The 21,060-nt window shown below is 41.4% G+C and overlaps 1 protein-coding gene across 1 annotated transcript in view; it reads left to right on the top strand.

The window, feature by feature from the left end:
• ACOXL (acyl-CoA oxidase like) overlaps positions 1-21,060 on the top strand; it is a gene marked incomplete at its 3' end in the record, with an annotated part of 362,800 nt that overhangs the window by 167,053 nt on the left and 174,687 nt on the right. The window contains 1 exon segment of the mRNA XM_079720397.1: positions 1,685-1,801. Within this exon segment, the coding sequence (XP_079576523.1) occupies positions 1,685-1,801 (117 nt within the window).

Genomic DNA, 21,060 nt, shown 5'->3' with positions numbered 1-21,060 from the left:
GGAGAGATGCACGAGGCTCTCCCTGCCCATGCGCCACCGGGGCTGCTTCCGTCCGCGTCCTGGGCTGGGAGCTTCAGGCTATGAGCTCCGCGGCCGGGCCTGAGCCTTCTTGACCCTGGGGGACGCCTGGCGCCTCGGGCGATGATGGCACCGAGCAGGCCCGCAGATGTCCCCCAGGGGAGTGAATCACATGTGGCCATAGCTGGTTTCAGTGGAGAAGAGTTTAGCCACAACGACCGTAGGAAAAGTTCCAGTAGAAACACAGCATTTCCAAATGCAAGTTAAGAGAGTGGGCACAAATGGAGCTTGTAGAGTGACCCGACATTATGGGGACACCATTATTGGGTCTGTGACTGTTTTATTTTATTGGTTTCACGATGATCCAGAAAAAGCTGAGGGGTTTTTCTACGGGCTGTCAGGCTCCTTTGGCCCTGTGCCCTGTTGTGGTTGGGATGGACGGAGGGCATGGGCAAAGGCAGGGTGGGGTCATGTTCCTCAGACAACTATCTGTGGGGTGGTTAGATGGCGTCTGGGGACGCTATGCTCGTAGAAAACGAGCCTGCGCTCACAGTGTGCCTGTGTGTGCTGGTTGTCAGGTCTGTCCTCCCTGTCTCCCACCCACATGAGATGGCCAGGTTGTGAATTCTAGATGCTTTATGAACTAAAAAGATCATGGTCCCCTCCTTTTCATTACAAATAGGTAGAACATTAAAGCATGCGATTATGACCCAGAAAGTATCAAACATAAAATTTTTTTTAAAATTTGCTGTTTCCTCTCTCTCCTTGAGTGATTGATGGGTATCCTCATTTCATTGGCATCTGAAGCACAGGTGCGCCCTGCCTGTCGGATAACCTAGCACGATGTGCACCTACGTCTGCCTATGTGTGCACGTGTGTGTGTGAAATGTTTCAGAAATTGACGTTAAGATCGGAGCTGTTCACAGAAGGGAGGCTGCTAAGCCCAGGATTGTAGAGCATCAGCCTGCATGGGGCAGGGGGGTGACCTAGACAGGCCGGGCCTGTGCTTTCTGCAGCCGCGGGCTTCTGTAAGATTAACCCATGGGTGATGCCTGGGGACAATCCCACCCCACTTTACAAGCTGCTCTGAGGAGGACCTCTGTTCACCCCTACACAGCTGCATCAGAGCATCAGAGCGAAAGGCAGTGCTGTCCACAGGGCACGGGGTTTAAGGAAGGAGTGGAGAACACCTTTCGCACGAGGAACTGCAGGGGAGGATTTAGGTGGGCTGAAAATAATGAGCCGCCTGTGAGTCTGACAGAAGCACCGGTGTTGGCGTGGCCTCCTCGTTGAGACTGTCCTTTTGAAATATGTTCTAGGGTATCATTCCTGTCCTATTAATTATGTCAGGAACTTAGTGAAGCTGAATAATTAATGATCGCAGGGCACTAGGAACCATAAAATGCCACGTAAATGTTAAGGAGTAAAAATGACTCTGTGTATTAAATAGATACACTGCTTTAAAAATATTCCATGGTGGGAAGGTTAATTTCCAGAGCAGCTGAAAAGCTTTTTGTTGGACTATCTTCGGAAACTTTTGCCATCTTAAGTACATTTGAGGAGACTGAGGCATTGTGTATCTGAAGTATTTGAAAGACAAATGGCTGTTTGGGATGATGTTGCCTATTGGATTTTGGTAAAGTTGTGTCTGCTTGATTCTCTCTAGCCAGAGGCAGTTCGGGCCCAAAGCCAAGGAAGAGGTCAAGATCATTGAGCACCGAACACAGACCCTGCGGCTGATGCCTCACCTGGCCACGGCCTTGGCCCTGACCTTCGCCAAGAGGTGAGATGCCTCTGGGGGTTTGCCCTCTTGAGGTGAGTCTGCGGCTCTGGCATTAATAGGAGGCAGGCAGGGGCTTCACTTTCTTTCTTTTGTAAACAATTTTTGTTTTTTAATTTACTTTTAACTGTGAACACGAAAGAGTCTGTGGTTAAAATCCAGTGCTCAGGTGAAACTTGACATCTGAATCTTGGTAGTCCGTATATCCTGATGATGGGGTCCACGAAGAATTTGGGAAGACACGAACTGACGCTTCTCCAGAGTTTCTAAAAGAAACAGACTCAAACAGTTAACATTTCTCTGCCTCTGAAAACGGTACTAATTTATACGAATATTTTCAAAAATAGGTGAAGATGTGTACATGTGGTGGCGGGCTATTGAATAAAAGAGCAGTAATAATGCTGTAAATTCACACAGAACTTCACATTTTACAGCTGGCTCTTCTTATCTTTGTCTCGTAAGCCTAGACATGGCCTGGGCAGTTGTGGGTCATTCCCACATGGCAAAGATCAGAAATTAGGAGATTTGCCTAAGATCACAGGGTCCAGGATTGGGTGGACTGGGACTGTAACTCCAGACTTCGGACGCTTATCTGTGTTCTTTCCACCCTGTGCAATCCTGCTTCTTGTGGGAACTACGAGAATTTAATTAATTTCTGAATAATTTAGAACTGGCATGTGTGTGAAACTGACCGCACCAATGGGTAAGCTGGTGCCAGGGTTTATGAAAAGAAGGTGATTGGAGAGATTCTGCCTATAGTGTGCTGCTGGCTTGTGGGGCTGCTCGGTTGCTGCTGGCCTGGCTGAGGGGAGCCTGGGTGGGCGCCCCTCTGCCCTTATGCACTCAACACTGGTATACCGGGGTGTGTGAACAGTGAATGCTGCAGACTGAGCTTTGGTAGCAGCACTAAGATTGATCCGAGCCACCTGGAAGAAAATGTAAATCACTCACATCTAACATCTTCCTTAAAATATTCTTGAATGTCTTCTGAGGTTGAATTTGCATATTGTAAAATGCACAGATTTTATTGCTCAATGAGTTTTGACAAGCATATACACTGGTGTAATGAACACTTCAACCAAATAGAAAACGTTTCCATCACTCCACAAGGTTCCCTCGTGCCCCTCTGCAAGTTGCCCCACTCACCACCACAGCAGAGACAACCACCTTTCTGATTTCTATCCCGATAGCTTTTTTTGCCTGTTCTTGACCTTCATATAAATGGAATCATACAGTATGTCTTTGTGGGTGTGTCCAACTTATTTCGTTCAATGGAATGTCTTGATATTCCTCAGTGTTGTTCAGAGTTTAATTTTTATTGCTGAGTAGTAACATTCAATGAATAAACCACATTTTTTTAATCCATTTCTGTCGCTGATGAACATTCCAGGCTTTTAGCTACTATGAATAAGCCACAGTGAATATTCTAACACAAGTTTTTCATTTTTCTTAGGGTAAATGCTTAGAGAGGACTTGCTGGGTGTTGGGTATGTGTATGTCTAACTGCATAAGAAACTACCTGTTTTTCAGAGAGGTAGGACCATTTTATGCTCTCTTGGGCAATATATGGGAGTTCCAATTGCTCTGCATCCTTGCCAGCCATTGTTATGATCAGATTTTGTCTTGCTTTGTTTTGATTTTAGTTTATTTTGGTCCTTCTAATAGTTGAATTTTATTACCCTAATAACTAATGACATTGAGTATCTTTTCATGTGCTTATTTGCCATCTGTATATTTTCCTCACCCATTTTTTAAAAGTTATTTTTATTTATTGGCTACGTTGGGTCTTTGTTGCTGTGCGCGGGCGTTCTCTAGTTTCGGCGTTGTTGCTGTGTGTGGGCTTTCTCTAGTTTCGGCAAGTGGGGGCTACTCTTTGTTGCGGTTCACTGGCTTCTCATTGTGGCGGCTTCTCTTGTTGTGGAGCACAGGCCCTAGGTGCACGGGCTTCAGTATTTGTGGTGTGCAGGCTCAGTAGTTGTGGCTCACGGGCTCAGTAGTTGTGGCTCATGGGCTCTAGAACACAGGCTCAGTAGTTGTGGCGCACAGGCTTAGTTGCTCTGCAGCATGTGGGATCTTCCTGGGCCAGGGCTCAAACCCGTGTCCCCTGCACTGGCAGGCGGATTCTTAACCACTGCGCCACCAGGGAAGTCCCACACCCATTTTTAAATTGGGGTGTTTAGGGGCTTCCCTGGTGGCACAGTGGTTGAGAGTCCGCCTGCTGATGCAGGGGATGCGGGTTCGTGCCCCGGTCTGGGAAGATCCCACATGCCGCGGAGCGGCTAGGCCCGTGAGGCATGGCCGCTGAGCCTGCGCGTCCGGAGCCTGTGCTCCGCAATGGGAGAGGCCACAACAGTGAGAGGCCCGCATACCGCAAAAAAAAAAAAAAAAAAAAAAAAAAAAAAAAAAATTGGGGTGTTTATTTTCTTATTGTTGAGTGTCAGAGTTCTTTTTATATTCTGGATAGATTCTTTGGCATCATATATGTGATTTGCAAATATTTTCTCCCAGTCTGTCACTTTTGCTTTTATTCTCTTAAAAAGTGTCTTGATCAGCGCAATAGTTTTTAATTTTATTTGATTTGATAGCTTTAAATTTTGATTTGTCTTGAAATTGGGTAATGTGAGTTCTTTTTCAGAATTGTTTTGACTCTTCTCATTCCTTTTTGCCTTTACTTATACATGTTAGAATCATCTTGTAAATATCTACAAGAAAGAGGGCTGGCATTTTGCTTGGGATTGTGTTGAATCTATAGATCAAATTGGGGAGAATTGACTTCTTAATGTTGAGACTTCCAGTTCATGAACACCGTGTATCTTTCCCTTTTTTTTGTGTGGTACACGGGCCTCTCACTGTTGTGGCCTCTCCCGTTGCGGAGCACAGGTTCAGGATGCGCAGGCTCAGGGGCCATGGCTCATGGGCCCAGCTGCTCCGCGGCATGTGGGATCTTCCCGGACCGGGGCACGAACCCGTGTCCCCTGCATTGGCAGGCGGACTCTCAACCACTGTGCCACCAGGGAAGCCCTATCTTTCCATTTTTAAAGGTCCTCTTAGATTTCTAGCTCCAGTGTTTTGTAATTTTCAACACACAGATTCTGCACATATTTTGTTATATTTATACCTAAGCATTTTACTTTTCTTTGGTGAAATTGTTTATTTCTAGTATATGGGAATAATATTTACTTTAGTATGTTGAGCTACAATCTTGTTTGTAGATTTTAATACATATAGGATTCTTCAGATTACCTGTATCTTCTTGAATGGATTTTTATTTACTTCATCTAATTTGTCAAACTTATGGCAATAGTGTTGGTTGTGGTATTCCTTTATCATCCTTTTAATGTCTGTGGAATCAGTAGTGATTTTGTCTCTTTCATTCCTGATATTTTGTTTTCTCTCTCCCTCATCAGTTTGTATAGGTTTATCAATTACATTGCTTTTTCAAAAAAACAGATTTGATACAATTGATTTTCTCTACCGTTTTTCTGCTTTTAATTTTCTTCATATCTCCTCCAATGTTTGTTATTTCTTTCCTTCTACTTGCTTTGCTTTAATTTCTTCTCACTCTCTCTTTCTTAAGGTGAGAGGTTAGGTTACTGCTTTGAGACCTTTCTTCTTGCCTAATCATTTAGTACTAAAATTTCTCTCTAAGCATTACTCTAGCTTCATCCCTCTGCTTTTGATACGTTGTATTTTCATTCAGTACAAAATAGTTTACAGTTTTCCTTGAGACTTCTGCTTTGACTGCTTTGGTTATTTAGAAGTACTGTCATGGTCCAAGAACATATTATGAAGGACTCTGTTCTTTCTAATTTAAGGCCCAGAACACACACACACACACACACACACACACACACACACACACATCTAACACATTCCACATTGTGAAGAATATATATTCTGTTATAGTTGGGATGATAGTTCTATAAATGCCAATTAGGTTAAGTTGGTTGGTTGTGCTCTGAAGACCATATACATCCTTTCTGATTTTCTGCCTACTTGTTCCATCAATGGCTGAGAGAAAGGGGTTGGCATTTGCAACCATAATTATAAATTTGTCAATTTCTTCTTTCAGTTTTATTAGTTTTGTCTCAAGGATTTTGACTTTTTTAGATGCATATACATGTAAGGATTATTATATTTTCTTGGACAATGATCCCTTTATCGTTATGTAATTTTTCTCTTAATCCCTGAAAATATTCCTTGTCCTGAAGTCTATTTTGTCATATTAATATAGCTACTCCAGGTTCCTTTTGTTTAGTGTTTTCATACGTTCATTTTTAACCTGGCTATATTTTTAAAGTGGGTTTCTTTGTAAAACAGAGGATAGTTAGGTCTTGATGTTTTTATCCAACTTGAAAATCTCTGACTTTTAGTGGGTGTGTTTAGACCAATTGTATTTAAAGTGATTGTTGATATGTTTGGATTAAAATCCACATTGATGGCTGATTTTTATTTTTTCCATCTGTTTTTTTTGTTTCTTTTTCCTTTTTCTCTGCCTGCTCTTAGATTAAATGAATATTGTTTATTATTCCTTTTTATCTCTTTGATTGACATTATTTATACTACTTTTGGAAATATTTTCCTTGTTGACCCAGTGTTTACAGTATACATCTTTACTGAATTAGAGTCTGTGTTCAACTATTATACTGCTTCCCCTGTCGTGTATGGACCTAAAACAGTATATTCCAAATTCCTCCCTTCCATCCCTTTTTCTGCTATTGTTGTCACATAATTTACTTTTAAATATGCTGCAAATACACAATATATTGCTACTGTTTTTCTTTTACATAATTATGTTTTAGAGCAATTAAAAATAAGTAAAATTGAATTTTATTTTACCTTTATTCAATTGCTAACACTGTTAATTTACTTGTATAGATCCAAATTTCTAATTGATACCATATCTGTTCTGCCCGAAGAACTTCTAACATTTCTTGTAGAATAGGTCTGCTAGCAGTGAATTCTCCCAATTTTTTTTTTTTGAGAAAGTCTTTATTTCTCCTTTTTTTAAAAAAGACATTACCAATATGTACAGAGTTCTGGGTTGATAGTTTATTTTTCTTTGAGCATCTTAATGATCTCACTCTATAGGCTTCTTGATTCCTTGATTCTCATGAGAAAACAGCCATCATTTTTCTGGCTGTTTCCCTATATTCCTCATATATCCCCACTTTAACTGCTTTTGAGATTTTCTCTTTTTCTTTGATGTTCAGAGTTTGATTATGTTGGCCTAGGTGTGGTTTTGTGGTTTTGTGTGTCTGTGCTGTTTGGAGTTTGTGGAGCCTCTGGGATCTGTGGGTTGAAGTTTTTCATCAAATTTGGAAATATTTTGGCCATTATTTCTTTAAATATTTTTTCTGCCCCATTCTTTCTTTCCTTCCTATACAGATGTTAACCTGCTTCATACTGTCCTACATGTCACTGAAGTTATGTTCTTTGTTTTCTCTATACTTCAATTTGGATAATGTCCATGGATCTGTCTTCAAGTTCTCTGTTTCTTTTGTACACAATGTCCAATCTACTAAAAAGGGCTGGTTCCTCCCTGGAATTCAGCTCATCAAGGCTCCCTGCAGCATTTGTTCTTTGGGAAAATACAATTTTTATTTTATCCACTTTCCTTCTTACTGTTATTAAGGGAACAAAAGTCTCTGGTGTCCTTTTATATCTTAACCCTGTGACACTTCTTTTAACCTCAACGATTCCATCTGAAGTTGTCACTAACTCTCTACAAAGTGTCCCTCACCCCATTATACCCCTTTTGTCTTTATCCTTCCAGCCTTGCTTCAACTAAGCCAGATATTTCTTGACACAGAGGCTGGTTTCCAGTGGTTCTCGGATGTGCTTTTTAAAAACTACAGACTCTGGGTACCCACTCCCATGATTCGAATTCACCTGGTCTAGGGAGCATCCCAAGGAATCCAGAGTGTGTGTACTTAAGCTCTTTGGTGATTCATATGAGCAGCCAGAGCTGAGAACCACAGGAACTTTTTAGGGAGTTTCCTAGCATGACCTGGAAATAAATTTTGCTAACAGTTAAGAAGCAGCAGTATTAAATTATCATGAACATGTATACTGGATCAAGATAATCTGACAGTGAAACCTAAGAATGTTTTGCATGCATGCCAAAGGCAAAGAAAATTCTTCTTTGAATCTTTTGCCCTGTAGAACTTGTGACTATTATGAAGAGGCAAGGCTATCTATACATTCACTTCTTAATCCACTATTTACAAATCCATGACACGAGAAGTTACTAGACCACATAACAAAGAGGCACTATGTGTTCCTCATTTATAGTTTATATAGGTATAAAATACATATTTGTATATATGTATATATAAGTTTATAGATATATACACTTATATACACCCATCTTTATATGTAACAAAAGTGTTATATGTATCAACATGTTTTTTTCCTTCAGCTCCATTTTTATTTTTTAGACTGATGTAAGCGTCATATACCTGGATTTTGTAAGAACTGTGTTGTCACTATTAATAAAAATTAAAGTTTCTCTTGATTTTAGGGAGATACTCCTCAAAGGCCAACATCAGAGAAGTAGAGACCACTGTTCCAGGTTTAGGTTTCAAGGGAGAAAGGAGAGGTAATAAATGGAAATTGACTAGTAAAAAATAAAAAATCACGGAGCCCTTACCATGTGCCATGCATGGGTGAGACAGTGTTGAACAGGACACATCAGACATATGCCCTCACCAAGCTGTCAGTCTAATTGCCCCCGGGACCTTCCTGATTTCCTTGACCTTCACCTCCCTGGGCCTTCTGTGGTCTCTGGCCTAGTTCAGTGTCCCCCTCGTGACTCTCTTTTCTTCCCCTGTGCCTCCTCGGTGGCAGCAGGGGGTTGACCCACTGAAAATCTGGTTAAAGGAATCCCCAGGACGAAGTGCCTCAGCTGTGGGGGGAGGAGAGGTTGTCTGTGTTTTGAAACAATGCTGGGAGAAGTTGGTGTTTCTGTGACAAAATCCAGCTCTCCTATTTCTCATTTACCGTGCCTGTTGCCTCTCCTCCAACTGGTGAAGAAATAGTTTAACGAAGTTGGTTGTTCCATGACAAATGCTAAGTACCTCTCCCCCCTACACACCCCACTTTTAAAAAACTAAGGTTATCAAACCTTGGTTATAGGTCCCATCTCTCAATCCCTGTGGACCTAATTCTGCCAATCAACTGACTTCAGTTTCAGGGTCTGGGTAACTTGAGTTTTGATGGGTTAGATGTTTGTTCAACTCATTGGGTCCCGCTCAAGTGCAGAGAAACACTCGTGAGCATCCAGACCTTCAGGTGTATGTGGCTGGAGTGGGAAAAACAGGCCACTAGCCACGTCAGCGGCCCTGTCTCTCCTCCCATCTAATGTGACAAAAGCACAGATAGTCAGAGCTTCACGTCACCGTAACAAACAGGTCACGGAAGTGAAATGGGACAGCTTTTTCCAGGGCACATCACATATATTTGTGTCTTCAGCAACGTTACGGCACCTTGCTAGTAGGGCTGCCAGGGAAAATACAACCTCCCAGTTAACTCTGAGTTTCAGGTAGCCAACGCACACCTTTCTAGTCTAAGTATGTTCCCATGACTGCAACAGGCAGTGTGCCCTTAAGCTAAAAATTATGCATTGTTTATCTGAAATTCAAATTTTACTGGGCGCGCTCTGTTTCTGTTTGTTGAGTCTGGCACTGCTGCTGGAGTTGGACGCGGTCCCTGCCACATGGAACTTGTGCTGCCTTGTCTAGGGTTTGACAATAGTGGGTCAGCAAGTGGACCTGGTTCCTGATCCCCTTCCGTGCCCATCGGCTCCACAAGCCTGGAGACTGGGGGAGGGGGAAAGGACCTGCTTGGACCCTAGTGAGCCCCCTACCCTGCCCCACTCATGTTCTCCTAGCCTTGACAAGGAGGGGACAGAACCGGCTGGCCTTTGGTGCCTGTTCGCTCTGGAAGAGGTGGGACCCATCTCCCCACTGCCTGCCGAGCTGCCGGGCAGAGCCAGCTCAGTGGGGAGGGGACTGTCTCAGTGGGGGCATCTGTGCCAGGTGACGGACGGCCCCCTGAGGAGCCTGCCAGGGCTCTCCCCCTGCTCTCTCTCTCCAGAACTGCAGAGCTGTGCCCTCGTCCCCTCCTCACACCACCTGTGTGTCAGGTCCCTCTCTGGGCCCTGAGGACTTGGCAGCCAACAGAAAGGTCACAGCCCTGCCTGGGTGGCCACGTGGCCAAGGAGGATTCCTGTTTTCCCTTTGGCTGTGGGTGCCCATCCTTGGGACACGTATTAACCTCCGTGGGGCTGCTTCCCACCGCTGAGGCTCCGGTGTCCTGCGTGTATCCTGGTCCAGTGCCTTGCCCGTGGGCCCTGGCGTCTGGGTCTTACTGGACCTGCAAGCTGATGCCCTCTGTGTTCTCACTCACAGACTGGGACCGTAATTAATGACTGTGGTGGGAATACACGTTCGATAACTGTTAGCTGCTGTTGTGCCATCACCCCCAAGATGCCTCAAACTTCCCATCCCCATCCTGTCAGTTACCACATTCTGGTGATTTTTCCTCCCTACACTAAAAGCACTCAAAGCTCACCTTTCCTGGCATCTCGCCTGCACCCTCCCCAGCTCCCTCTCTTGCCTCCCTGCCCCGCACGTCCAGCCTAGCCCTCGTCAAATCTGTTCTCTGCAAGCACAAGGCCGAGATGCGATCTGAATTCTCACCTGCTTGCTGGGACCCTCCTGCGGCTTCTGTATTGGATGAAACTCGCTCCCTCACGTGGCCTCGGGGCACCTTCCCCCGCCTGGCCCCTGCTGCCCCCAGCCACTCAGCGTGTCTTCTGTCCTCCACCCTGTGCTCAGCCTCACCCCTGCTTCGGCCTTTCTTACAGGCAGCCTCCGCACCCCGCCCTGTCACTCATGCCTCACATCCTTGCCTCCCGTCACCTGGGAGCTCATTGTCATCCTTTGAGACACAGTTCAGGTTGTCATCTCCTCCAAGTCACCTTCTTCCCTGAGCTCCTCCTGGAATCAGGAGCCCTCTGTAAGCTTCTTGGAGCAGCATCCCGGGCTCCTTTTTTCATTTCACCATTGCTCTTGGTTTGTGATTATGAATTCTTCCAGCATAGAAATCGTGGATTCTTAATTTGGCATCTCCACGTCTAAGAGTGCCTGGCTCTCTGCATGAGATACTTCAACTCAACTGAGTGAAATCACCTTGTGTGATTACATCACTCTTGGTGGAGCCCAGGGCTGGCTGGCCAGGGCGGTTGGTCCCTGAAATTTCCCCTTGGAATCATCTAGTGGGATTTGCTACAAAAATGAACTTCCTAGCTTAGAAAGTGACCAACAACTTAAAAATAAATCCATGTTTGTGGTGTGCCAGCCAAAAGGAGTATTTTGGGTTTGCCTCTCCTATTATTTATTCCGGCCCAAATGGGCAGTTCAGTAGTCCAAGCTGGGTTCCAGGCCAGGAGGGACCACAGCACCATCGTGCTGCTGTCTTTATATTGGATCCAGCCCTACTGTCTTTGCCCAACACCTGCAAGGATAAAATTGAGACAATAGCTAATACATATTCAATTGCATACCACGTACCAGGCACTGTCCTAAGGTTTTTATGTGGAGTAACTCATTTAATGCCTCATGACAACTCAACAACTCTCTCTCTCTTTTTTTTTTAATAACATCTTTATTGGAGTATAATTGCTTTACAATGGTGTGATGTCTCCATAGCACCTACCTAAAACGGTGCCTGTCACAAAGTAAGATCTCACTGATATTTGTTGAATAAATGAATGGCTGGAATGATACTTCATAGTTTCAGAAATTCACCAAAGTCCTTTCCTTATCAAAAAATGGGGTTCAGGATAGTTAAGCCCCTTAGAGTTCCTTGACCAAATGAAGACTGTCTATAACTATATATCAAATACTACATATAGTATTTGATAGTATTTATAGTACTGCTTATGATACTACCGAGCTGTGTTTTTAATATAGTCCGGATCTCTTATTGCCAAAATGCCTTGTTTACTCTTTTTATGTAATACAGATTTTTGTAATTGAATCCTGCCCTCTTGCTGACTTAACTGTTTTAGAGATACTCCATCTGCATTTCTAATGAGTCTTGCCTCGATGGTGGGTTCTGATTCTTCAAATGGACATAACCTATAAGGAAATATTTCACGTTTCTAGAAGCATTAACTTAAATAAACAGGTTTGGAAATGAAGAATGTTTTTGCCACAGTATCCCTATTTTCTAATTTATCTTCTGGGCCCCTCTGAGTTTCTTGTATCAGACTTTCTTAAGACATGTGCCTCTTGGACTCTTACACACTCTGAACACAGAAGGGTTTCTCAGAGCTCCTTGGCAAGCAGACGTGAGAGCATGATAGTGGATAAGCGCCACTAGGGCAACCGCTCTGTCTGGCAAATGGCGACTCTTCCTCAGCAGGGCCCATGTCCTGTCAGTGTGAAGTAAAATCACAGGCCAGCATTGCAAAGAAATCTTACCAGATCTCTGCTAAGAGAGTCTCATGATTCTTTTTTTTTCTTAGCTGATTTATTTCTTCTTTACCACCCATTTTTACCCTGGGGAACATCTAGGGGAGTGTGTGTGTGTGTGTGTGTGTGTGTGTGTGTGTGTGTGTGTGTCTATGGTTAGGGAGGTCGGAGGGGAATCATATATACATTTTTTTAAATGACCAGGCCTGGGATTCTCTGAGCATCATCGTATTGCAGCCACAGCCCAGGGCATGGGTGACTATACTCTAGCATAGATTTAGAATGTTATTAACTTCCTCAGGGCACTGACATGCACATTACTTATAATGAAAAGAGAGTGGTATTTAGGGCTGGAGAACCCTAGGTTTGAATCCTAGCTCTGTCCTAACATATGTGAGACCTTGACTTAGGTATGCAACCTCAGTTGAGCCTTGGTTTCCCCATCTGCAAAGTGGGGATATGATTTCCTATTTCATACAGTCGTTGTGAGGATCAAATCAGATGATAAATGCAGAAGCTCTTTGCTTATAGTAGTTGCTTCATGCAATTAGGTTTCTTTTCATCCAAGTGCGATTAAACACATGGTGGTTTCCACGTTTTGTCAATTTGCCCAGCTCAGTGGCTTCAGTTATGAGGTTGCATGGTCTTTCCTGTTTGCTGTAGCATGAGGCCCAATGCAACATCTTTTGCATGTGCAGGGTTTATTGAGGAAACTAGGATGATTAGACATTATAAGATTATTCTGTAGATGGAAGATGGTAAATACCTTGGGCCAACATTGATCTTTGCCATTCAGAAAAGGAAAGACAAGCCACAGAATGGGAGGAAATATTTGTAATGTGTATATCTGACAATGGGGTATTATCCAGAATATGTAAAGAACACTAAAAATAAAATCCCACTAAAAATAAGATGGGTAAGCCACTAGAACATGGGCAAAAGATATGAATAGATACTTAACAAAAGAAGATTGTATGGCCAGACAGTAGACACATGAAAAGATGTTCTGTGATCATTAGTTATCCAGGAAATGCAAATTCACACCGTGAGGATTACCATTACATATCCACTAGAATGACTAAAATTAAAAGGACTGCAAATATGGCTTGTTGGCAGGCACGTGGAACAGCTAGGATTCCCATACACTGCTGGTGGGAATGTAAAATTGTACAACCGCTTTGGAAACTTGTTTGGCAGTTTCTTAAAAAGTTAAAAATACATCTTCCATATGACCCAGTCACTTCACTCCTACATATTTACTCAAGAGGAATGAGACATATGTCTCCTCTAAGACTTTTACATGAATTTTCATAGCAGCTTTATTTGTAGTAGCTCCAAACTGGAAACAACAAAAATGTTCAACAGCAAGTGAATGCACAAATGAAATGTAATATATACATTGCATAGAATGGAATTCTAGTCAGCAATAAAAAGAAACAACTACGAATCCATTGCTCAATATGGATGGATGAATCTCAAGACAATATGCTCATTGAAAGAAGCAAGACATAACATACACTGTATAATCCCATTTACATAAAATGCAAACTAATCCATACTGACAAAGATTGATCAGAGGTTGTCTGAAGATGGGGGTGGAGGAAGGGATGGTTTGCAAAAAGGGATGAGGAATTTTCTGAAAATCGTTAGAAATATTCTGCAGCTTGATTGTGGTGGTGTTCTCATGGGTGCATAGAGTTGTCAAAACTCTCTAAATGGTGCACTTTGAATGATGCGGTCTGGGCTTCCCTGGTGGCGCAGTGGTTGAGAGTCCGCCTGCTGATGCAGGGGACACGGGTTCATGCCCCGGTCTGGGAGGATCCCACATGCCACGGAGCGGCTGGGCCCGTGAGCCATGGCCGCTGAACCTGCACGTCCGGAGCCTGTGCTCTGCAACAGGAGAGGCCACGGCAGTGAGAGGCCCATGTACCGCAAAAAATAAAAATAAAATAAAATAAAGTAAAAATAAAAATAAAGTAAAATAAAAATGAATAATGTAGTCTGTTGGGAATAAATCAATCCTCAGTAATGTTGATAAGGAAAGAAAGATAAACTGTTTGTTTAAAGCAAAAATAGCAATAAAATTTATAACATGTAGAATATATTTTTGTCTCAACAGTGACATAATGGATGAGAGAATGAAAAGGAATTATATATTGTTGTAAGGTTCTTATATTATCCTTGATGTGGTATAACAGTATTTGAGGGGAAAATGTGATAAGTTAAAGATGCATGTTTTAGGTCATAGAAAAATTGCTGGAAAAAAATGAGTAACACAGTTTAAAATCCAGCAATGCAATACTAAAGATTATTCAATTAATCAAGAGAAGACAGGAGCACAGGGAAAGGAACATGTGGGATAAATAGGGGGAAAATTGCAAGATAATAGTTTTAAACTCAATCACATTAATAATTACACTGAGTGTAAATGATTTAAACACTCCTATTTTTAAATTGTTAGATATGATAAATTAAGACTGAACTAGATGCTTTCTACAAGAAACCCACTTAAAATTAAAGACAATAGGTTAAAAGTATGAGAATAAAAAATTTATACCTGCAAACATTAACCATAGAAGAGTTGGAGTGGCTAAACTAATATTAGATAGACTTCAGAAGAAGGAATATTACCAGAGATGTAGAGGATCACTTCATAATGATCAAGCAGTCTACTCATCAAGAAGACATAACAATCTAAATGTGTATGGATTCCACAAAACAGCAAAAATACATGAAGCAAAAATGGAAAGTACTGAAAGGAAAAATTAACAAATCCAAAATTATAGTTACAGACATCAGTCCTTCTCTCTGAGTAATTGATATAATAAACAGACAGAAGAGCAGTAATGATATAAATCATATGAACAACATGACTAACAAACTTGACCTAATGACATTTATTGAAAACTCTACCCAGCAAGAGCAGAATATACATTCTTTTTTTTTAACATCTTTATTGGAGTGTAATTGCTTTACAATGACGTGTTAGTTTATGCTGTATAACAAAGTGAATCAGCTATACGTATACATATACCTCCATATCCCCTCCCTCTTGTGTCTCCCTCCCTCCCTCCCTATCCTACCTCTCTAGGAGGTCACAAAGCACAGAGCTGATCTCCCAGTGCTATGCGGCTGCTTCCCACTAACTATCTATTTTCCATTTGGTAGTGTACATATGTCAGTGCCATTCTCTCACTTTGTCCCAGCTTACCCTTCCCCCTCCCTGTGTCCTCAAGTCTATTCTCTACGTCTGCATCTTTATTCCTGTCCTGCCCCTAGGTACTTCAGAAACTTTTTTTTTTTAGATTCCATATATATGTGTTAGCATATGGTATTTGTTTTTCCCTTTCTGACTTACTTCACTCTGTATGACAGACTCTAGGTCCATCCACCTCAATACAAATAACTCAATTTCGTTTCTTTTTACGGCTGAGTAATATTCCATTGCATATATGTGCCACATCTTCTTTATCCATTCATCTGTCAATGGACACTTAGGTTGCTTCCATGTCCTGGCTATTGTAAATAGAGCTGCAATGAACATTGTTGTACATGACTCTTTTAGAATTATGGTTTTCTCAGGGTATTTACCCAAGAGTGGGATTGCTGGGTTGTATGGTAATTCTATTTTTAGTTTTTAAGGAACCTCCATACTGTTCTCCATAGTGGCTGTATCAATTTACAGTCCCACCAACAGTGCAAGAGGGTTCCCTCTTCTCCATACCCTCTCCAGCATTTATTGTTTGTAGATTTTTTGATGATGGCCATTCTGACTGGTGTGAGATGATATCTCATTGTAGTTTTGATTTGCATTTCTCTAATGATTAATTATGCTGAGCATTCTTTCATGTGTTTGTTGGCAATCTGTATATCTCCTTTGGAGAAATGTCTATATAGGTCTTCTGCCCATTTTTGGATTCAGTTGTTTTTTGATATTGAGCTGCATGAGCTGCTTGTAAATTTAGGAGATGAATCCTTTGTCAGTTGCTTCATTTGCAAATATTTTCTCCCATTCTGAGGGTTGTATTTTGGTCTTGTTTATGGTTTCCTTTGCTGTGCAAAAGCTTTTAAGTTTCATTAGGTCCCATGTGTTTATTTTTGTCTTTATTTCCATTTCTCTAGGAGGTGGGTCAAAAAGGATCTTGCTGTGATTTATGTCATAGAGTGTTCTGCCTATGTTTTCCTCTAAGAGTTTGATAGTGTCTGGCCTTACATTGAGGTCTTTAATCCATTTTGAGTTTCTTTTTGTTTATGGTGTTAGGGAGTGTTCTAATTTCATTCTTTTACATGTAGCTGTCCAGTTTTCTCAGCACCACATATTGAAGAGGCTGTCCTTTCTCCATTGTATATTCTTGCCTCCTTATCAAAGATAAGGTGACATGTGTGTGGGTTTATGTGTGGGCTTTCAATCCTGTTCCATTGATCTATATGTCTGTTTTCATGCTAGTACCATACTGTCTTGAGTACTGTAGATTTGTAGTATAGTCTGAAGTCAGAGAGCCTGATTCCTCCAGCTCTGTTTTTCTTTCTCAAGATTGCTTTGGCTATTCGGGGTCTTTTGTGTTTCCATACATATTGAGAAATTTTTTGTTCTAGTTCTGTGAAAAATGCTGTTGGTAGTTTGATAGGGATTGCATTGAATCTGTAGATTGCTTTGGGTGGTATAGTCGTTTTCACAATGTTGATTCTTCCAATCCAAGAACATGGTATATCTCTCCATCTGTTTGTATCATCTTTAATTTCTTTCATCAGTGTCTTATAATTTTCTGCATACAGGTCTTTTGTCTCCTTAGGTAGGTTTATTCCCAGATATTTTATTCTTTTTGCTGCAATGGTAAATGGGAGTGTATTCTTAATTTCACTTTCAGATTTTTCATCATTAGTGTATAGGAATGCAAGAGATTTCTCTGCATTAATTTTGTATCCTGCTACTTTACCAAATTCATTGATTAGCTCTAGGAGTTTTCTGGTAGCATCTTTAGGATTCTCTATGTATAGTATCATGTCATCTGCAAACCGTGACAGCTTTACTTCTTCTTTTCTGATTTGGATTCCTTTTACTTCTTTTTCTTCTCTGATTGCCGTGGCTAAAACTTCCAAAACTATGTTGAATAAGAGTGGTGAGAGTGGGCAACCTTGTCTTGTTCCTGATCTTAGTGGAAATGGTTTCAGTTTTTCACCATTGAGAACAATGTTGGCTGTGGGTTTGTTATATATGGCATTTGATATGTTGAGGTAAGTTCCCTCTATGCCTACTTTCTGGAGGGTTTTTATCATAAATGGGTGTTGAATTTTGTCAAAAGCTTTCTCTGCGTCTATTGAGATGATCATATGGTTTTTCTCCTTCAAGTTGCTAATATGGTGTATCACATTGATTGATTTGCATATATTGAAGAATCCTTGCATTCCTGGGATAAACCCAGGATCATGGTGCATGATCATTTTAATGTGCTGTTGGATTCTGTTTGCTAGTATTTTGTTGAAGATTTTTGCATCAATGTTCATCAGTGATATTGGCCTGTAGTTTTCTTTCTTTGTGACATCTTTGTCTGGTTTTGGTATCAGGGTGATGGTGGCCTCGTAGAATGAGTTTGGGAGTGTTCTTCCCTCTGCTATATTTTGGAAGAGTTTTACAAGGATAGGTGTTAGCTCTTTTCTAAATGTTTCTAAATGTTTGATAGAATTCACCTGTGCAGCCATCTGGTCCTGGGCTTTTGTTTGTTGGAAGATTTTTAATCACAGTTTGAATTTCAGTGCCTGTGATTGGTCTGTTCATATTTTCTGTTTCTTCCTGGTTCAGTCTCAGAAGGTTGTGAATTTCTAAGAATTTGTCCATTTCTTCCAGGGTGTCCATTTTATTGGCATAGAGTTGCTTGTAGTAATCTCACATGAGCCTTTGTATTTCTGCAGTGTCAGTTGTTACTTCTCCTTGTTCATTTCTAATTCTACTGATTTGAGTCTTCTCCCTTTTTTTTTTTTTTTTTTTTTTTTTTTTTTTTTGTGGTACGTGGGCCTCTCACTGCTGTGGCCTCTCCCGTTGCGGAGCACAGGCTCCGGATGCGCAGGCTCAGCGGCCATGACTCACGGGCCCAGCCGCTCCGTGGCATGTGGGATCCTCCCCAACCGGGGCACGAACCCGTGTCCTCTGCATCGGCAGGCGGACTCTCAACCACTGCGCCACCAGGGAAGCCCTCCCTTTTTTTCTTAACGAGTCTGGCTAATGGTTTATCAATTTTGTTTATCTTCTCAAAGAACCAGCTTTTAGTTTATTGATCTTTGCTATCGCTTCCTTCATTTCTTTTTCATTTATATCTGATCTGATCTTTATGATTTCTTTCCTTCTGCTAACTTTGGGGGTTTTTTGTTCTTCTTTCTCTAATTGCTTTAGGTGTAAGGTCAGGTTGTTTATTTGAGAGATTCCTTGTCTCTTAAGGTAGGATTGTATTGCTATAAACTTCCCTCTTAGAACTGCTTTTGCTGCATTCCATAGGTGTTGGGTCATCGTGTTTTTCATTGTCATTTGTTTCTAAGTATTTTTTGATTTCCTCTTTGATTTCTTCAGTGATCTCTTGGTTATTAAGTAATGTATTGTTTAGGCTCCATGTGTTTGTATTTTTTACAGAGTTTTTCCTGTAATTGATATCTAGTCTCATAGCATTGTGGTCGGAAAGGATACTTAATACGATTTCAATTTTTTTTAATTTACCAAGGCTTGATTTGTGACCCAAGATATAATCTATCCTGGAGAATGTTCCATGAGCACTTGAGAAGAAACTGTATTCTGTTGTTTTTGGATGGAATATCCTTTAAATATCAATTAAGTCCATCTTGTTTAATGTATCATTTAAAGCTTGTGTTTCCTTATTTATTTTCACTTTGGATGTTCTGTCCATTGGTGAAAGTGGGGTGTTAAATTCTCCTACTATGATTGTGTTACTGTTGATTTCCCCTTTTATGGCTATTAGTATTTGCCTTATGTATTGAGGTGCTCCTATGTTGGTGCATAAATATTTACAATTGTTATATCTTCTTCTTGGATAGATCCCTTGTTCATTATGTAGTGTCCTTGTTTGTCTCTTGTAATAGTCTTTATTTTAAAGTCTATTTTGTCTGATATGAGAATTGCTACTCCAGCTTTCTTTTGATTTCCATTTGCTTGGAGTATCTTTTTCCATCCCCTTAATTTCAGTCTGTATGTGTCCCTAGGTCTGAAGTGGGTCTCTTGTAGACAGCATATATATGGGTCTTGTTATTGTATCCATTCTGCCAGTCTATGTCTTTTGGTTGGAGCATTTAATCCATTTACATTTAAGGTAATTATTGATATGTATGTTCCTATTACCATTTTCTTAATTGTTTTGGGTTTGTTGTTGTAGGTCTTTTCTTCTCTTGTGTTTCCTGCCTAGAGCACTTCCTTTAGCATTTGTTGTAAAGCTGGTTTGGTGGTGCTGAATTCTCTTAGCTTTTGCTTGTCTGTGAAGGTTTTAATTTCTCTGTCAAATCTCAATGAGATCCTTGCTGGGTAGAGTAATCGTGGTTGTAGGTTTTGCCCCTTCATCTCTTTAAATATGTCCTACCACTCCGTTCTGGCTTGAAGAACTTCTGCTGAAAGATCAGCTATTAACCTCATGGGGATTCCCTTGTGTGTTATTTGTTTTTTTTCCCTCGCTGCTTTTAATGTTTTTTCTTTGTATTTAATTTTTGATAGTTTGATTAATATGTGTCTTGGCGTGTTTCTCCTTGGATTTATCCTGTATGGGACTCTCTGTTCTTCCTGGTCTTGATTAAGTGTTTCCTTTCCCATATTAGAGAAATTTTCAACTATAATCTCTTCAAATGTTTTCTCAGTCCCTTTCTTTTTCTCTTTTTCTTTTGGGACCCCTATAATTCGAATCTTGGTGCATTTAATGTTGTCCCAGAGGTCTCTGAGACTGTCCTCAATTCTTTTCATTCTTTTATCTTTATTCTGCTCTGCAGTAGTTATTTCCACTATTTTATCTTCCACGTCACTTATCCATTCTTCTGCCTCAGTTATTCTGCTACTGATCCCTTCTAGAGAATGTTTAATTTCATTTATTGTGTTGTTCATTACTGTTAGTTTGCTATTTAGTTCTTCTAGTTCTTGGTTAAAGGTTTGTTTTATTTTCTCCATTCTATTTACAAGATTTTGGATCATCTTTACTATCATTATTCTGAACCCTTTTTCAGGTAGACTGCCTATTTCTTCTTCATTTGTTAGGTCTCATGGGTTTTTACCTTGCTCCTTCATCTGCTGTGTGTTTCTCTGTCTTCTCATTTTGCCTAGCTTACTGTGTTTGGGGTCCTTTTCGCAGGCTGCAGGTTCATAGTTCCTTTTTTTTTTTTTTTTTTTTTTTTTTTTTGCAGTACGTGGGCCTCTCACTGTTGTGGCCTCTCCCGTTGCGGAGCACAGGCTCCGGACGCGCAGGCTCAGCGGCCATGGCTCACGGGCCCAGCCGCTCCGCGACATGTGGGATCCTCCCAGACCAGGGCACGAACCCGTGTCCCCTGCATCGGCAGGCGGACTCTCAACCACTGCGCCACCAGGGAATCCCGTTCCTATTGTTTTTGGTGTCTGCCCCCAGTGGCTAAGGTTGGTTCAGTGGGTTGTGTAGGCTTCCTAGTGGAGGGGACTAATGCCTGTGTTCTGGTGGATGAGGCTGGATCTTGTCTTTCTGGTGGGCAGGTCCATGTCTGGTGGTGTGTTTTGGGGTCTCTGTGGCCTTGTTATGATTTTACGCAGCCTGTCTGCTAATGGGTGGC

The sequence above is a fragment of the Hyperoodon ampullatus genome, assembly GCF_949752795.1.
Source record: "Hyperoodon ampullatus genome assembly, chromosome: 15".
NCBI classification, from domain to species: Eukaryota; Metazoa; Chordata; class Mammalia; order Artiodactyla; family Ziphiidae; genus Hyperoodon; species Hyperoodon ampullatus.
This window is presented reverse-complemented; position numbering and strand designations above follow the sequence as displayed.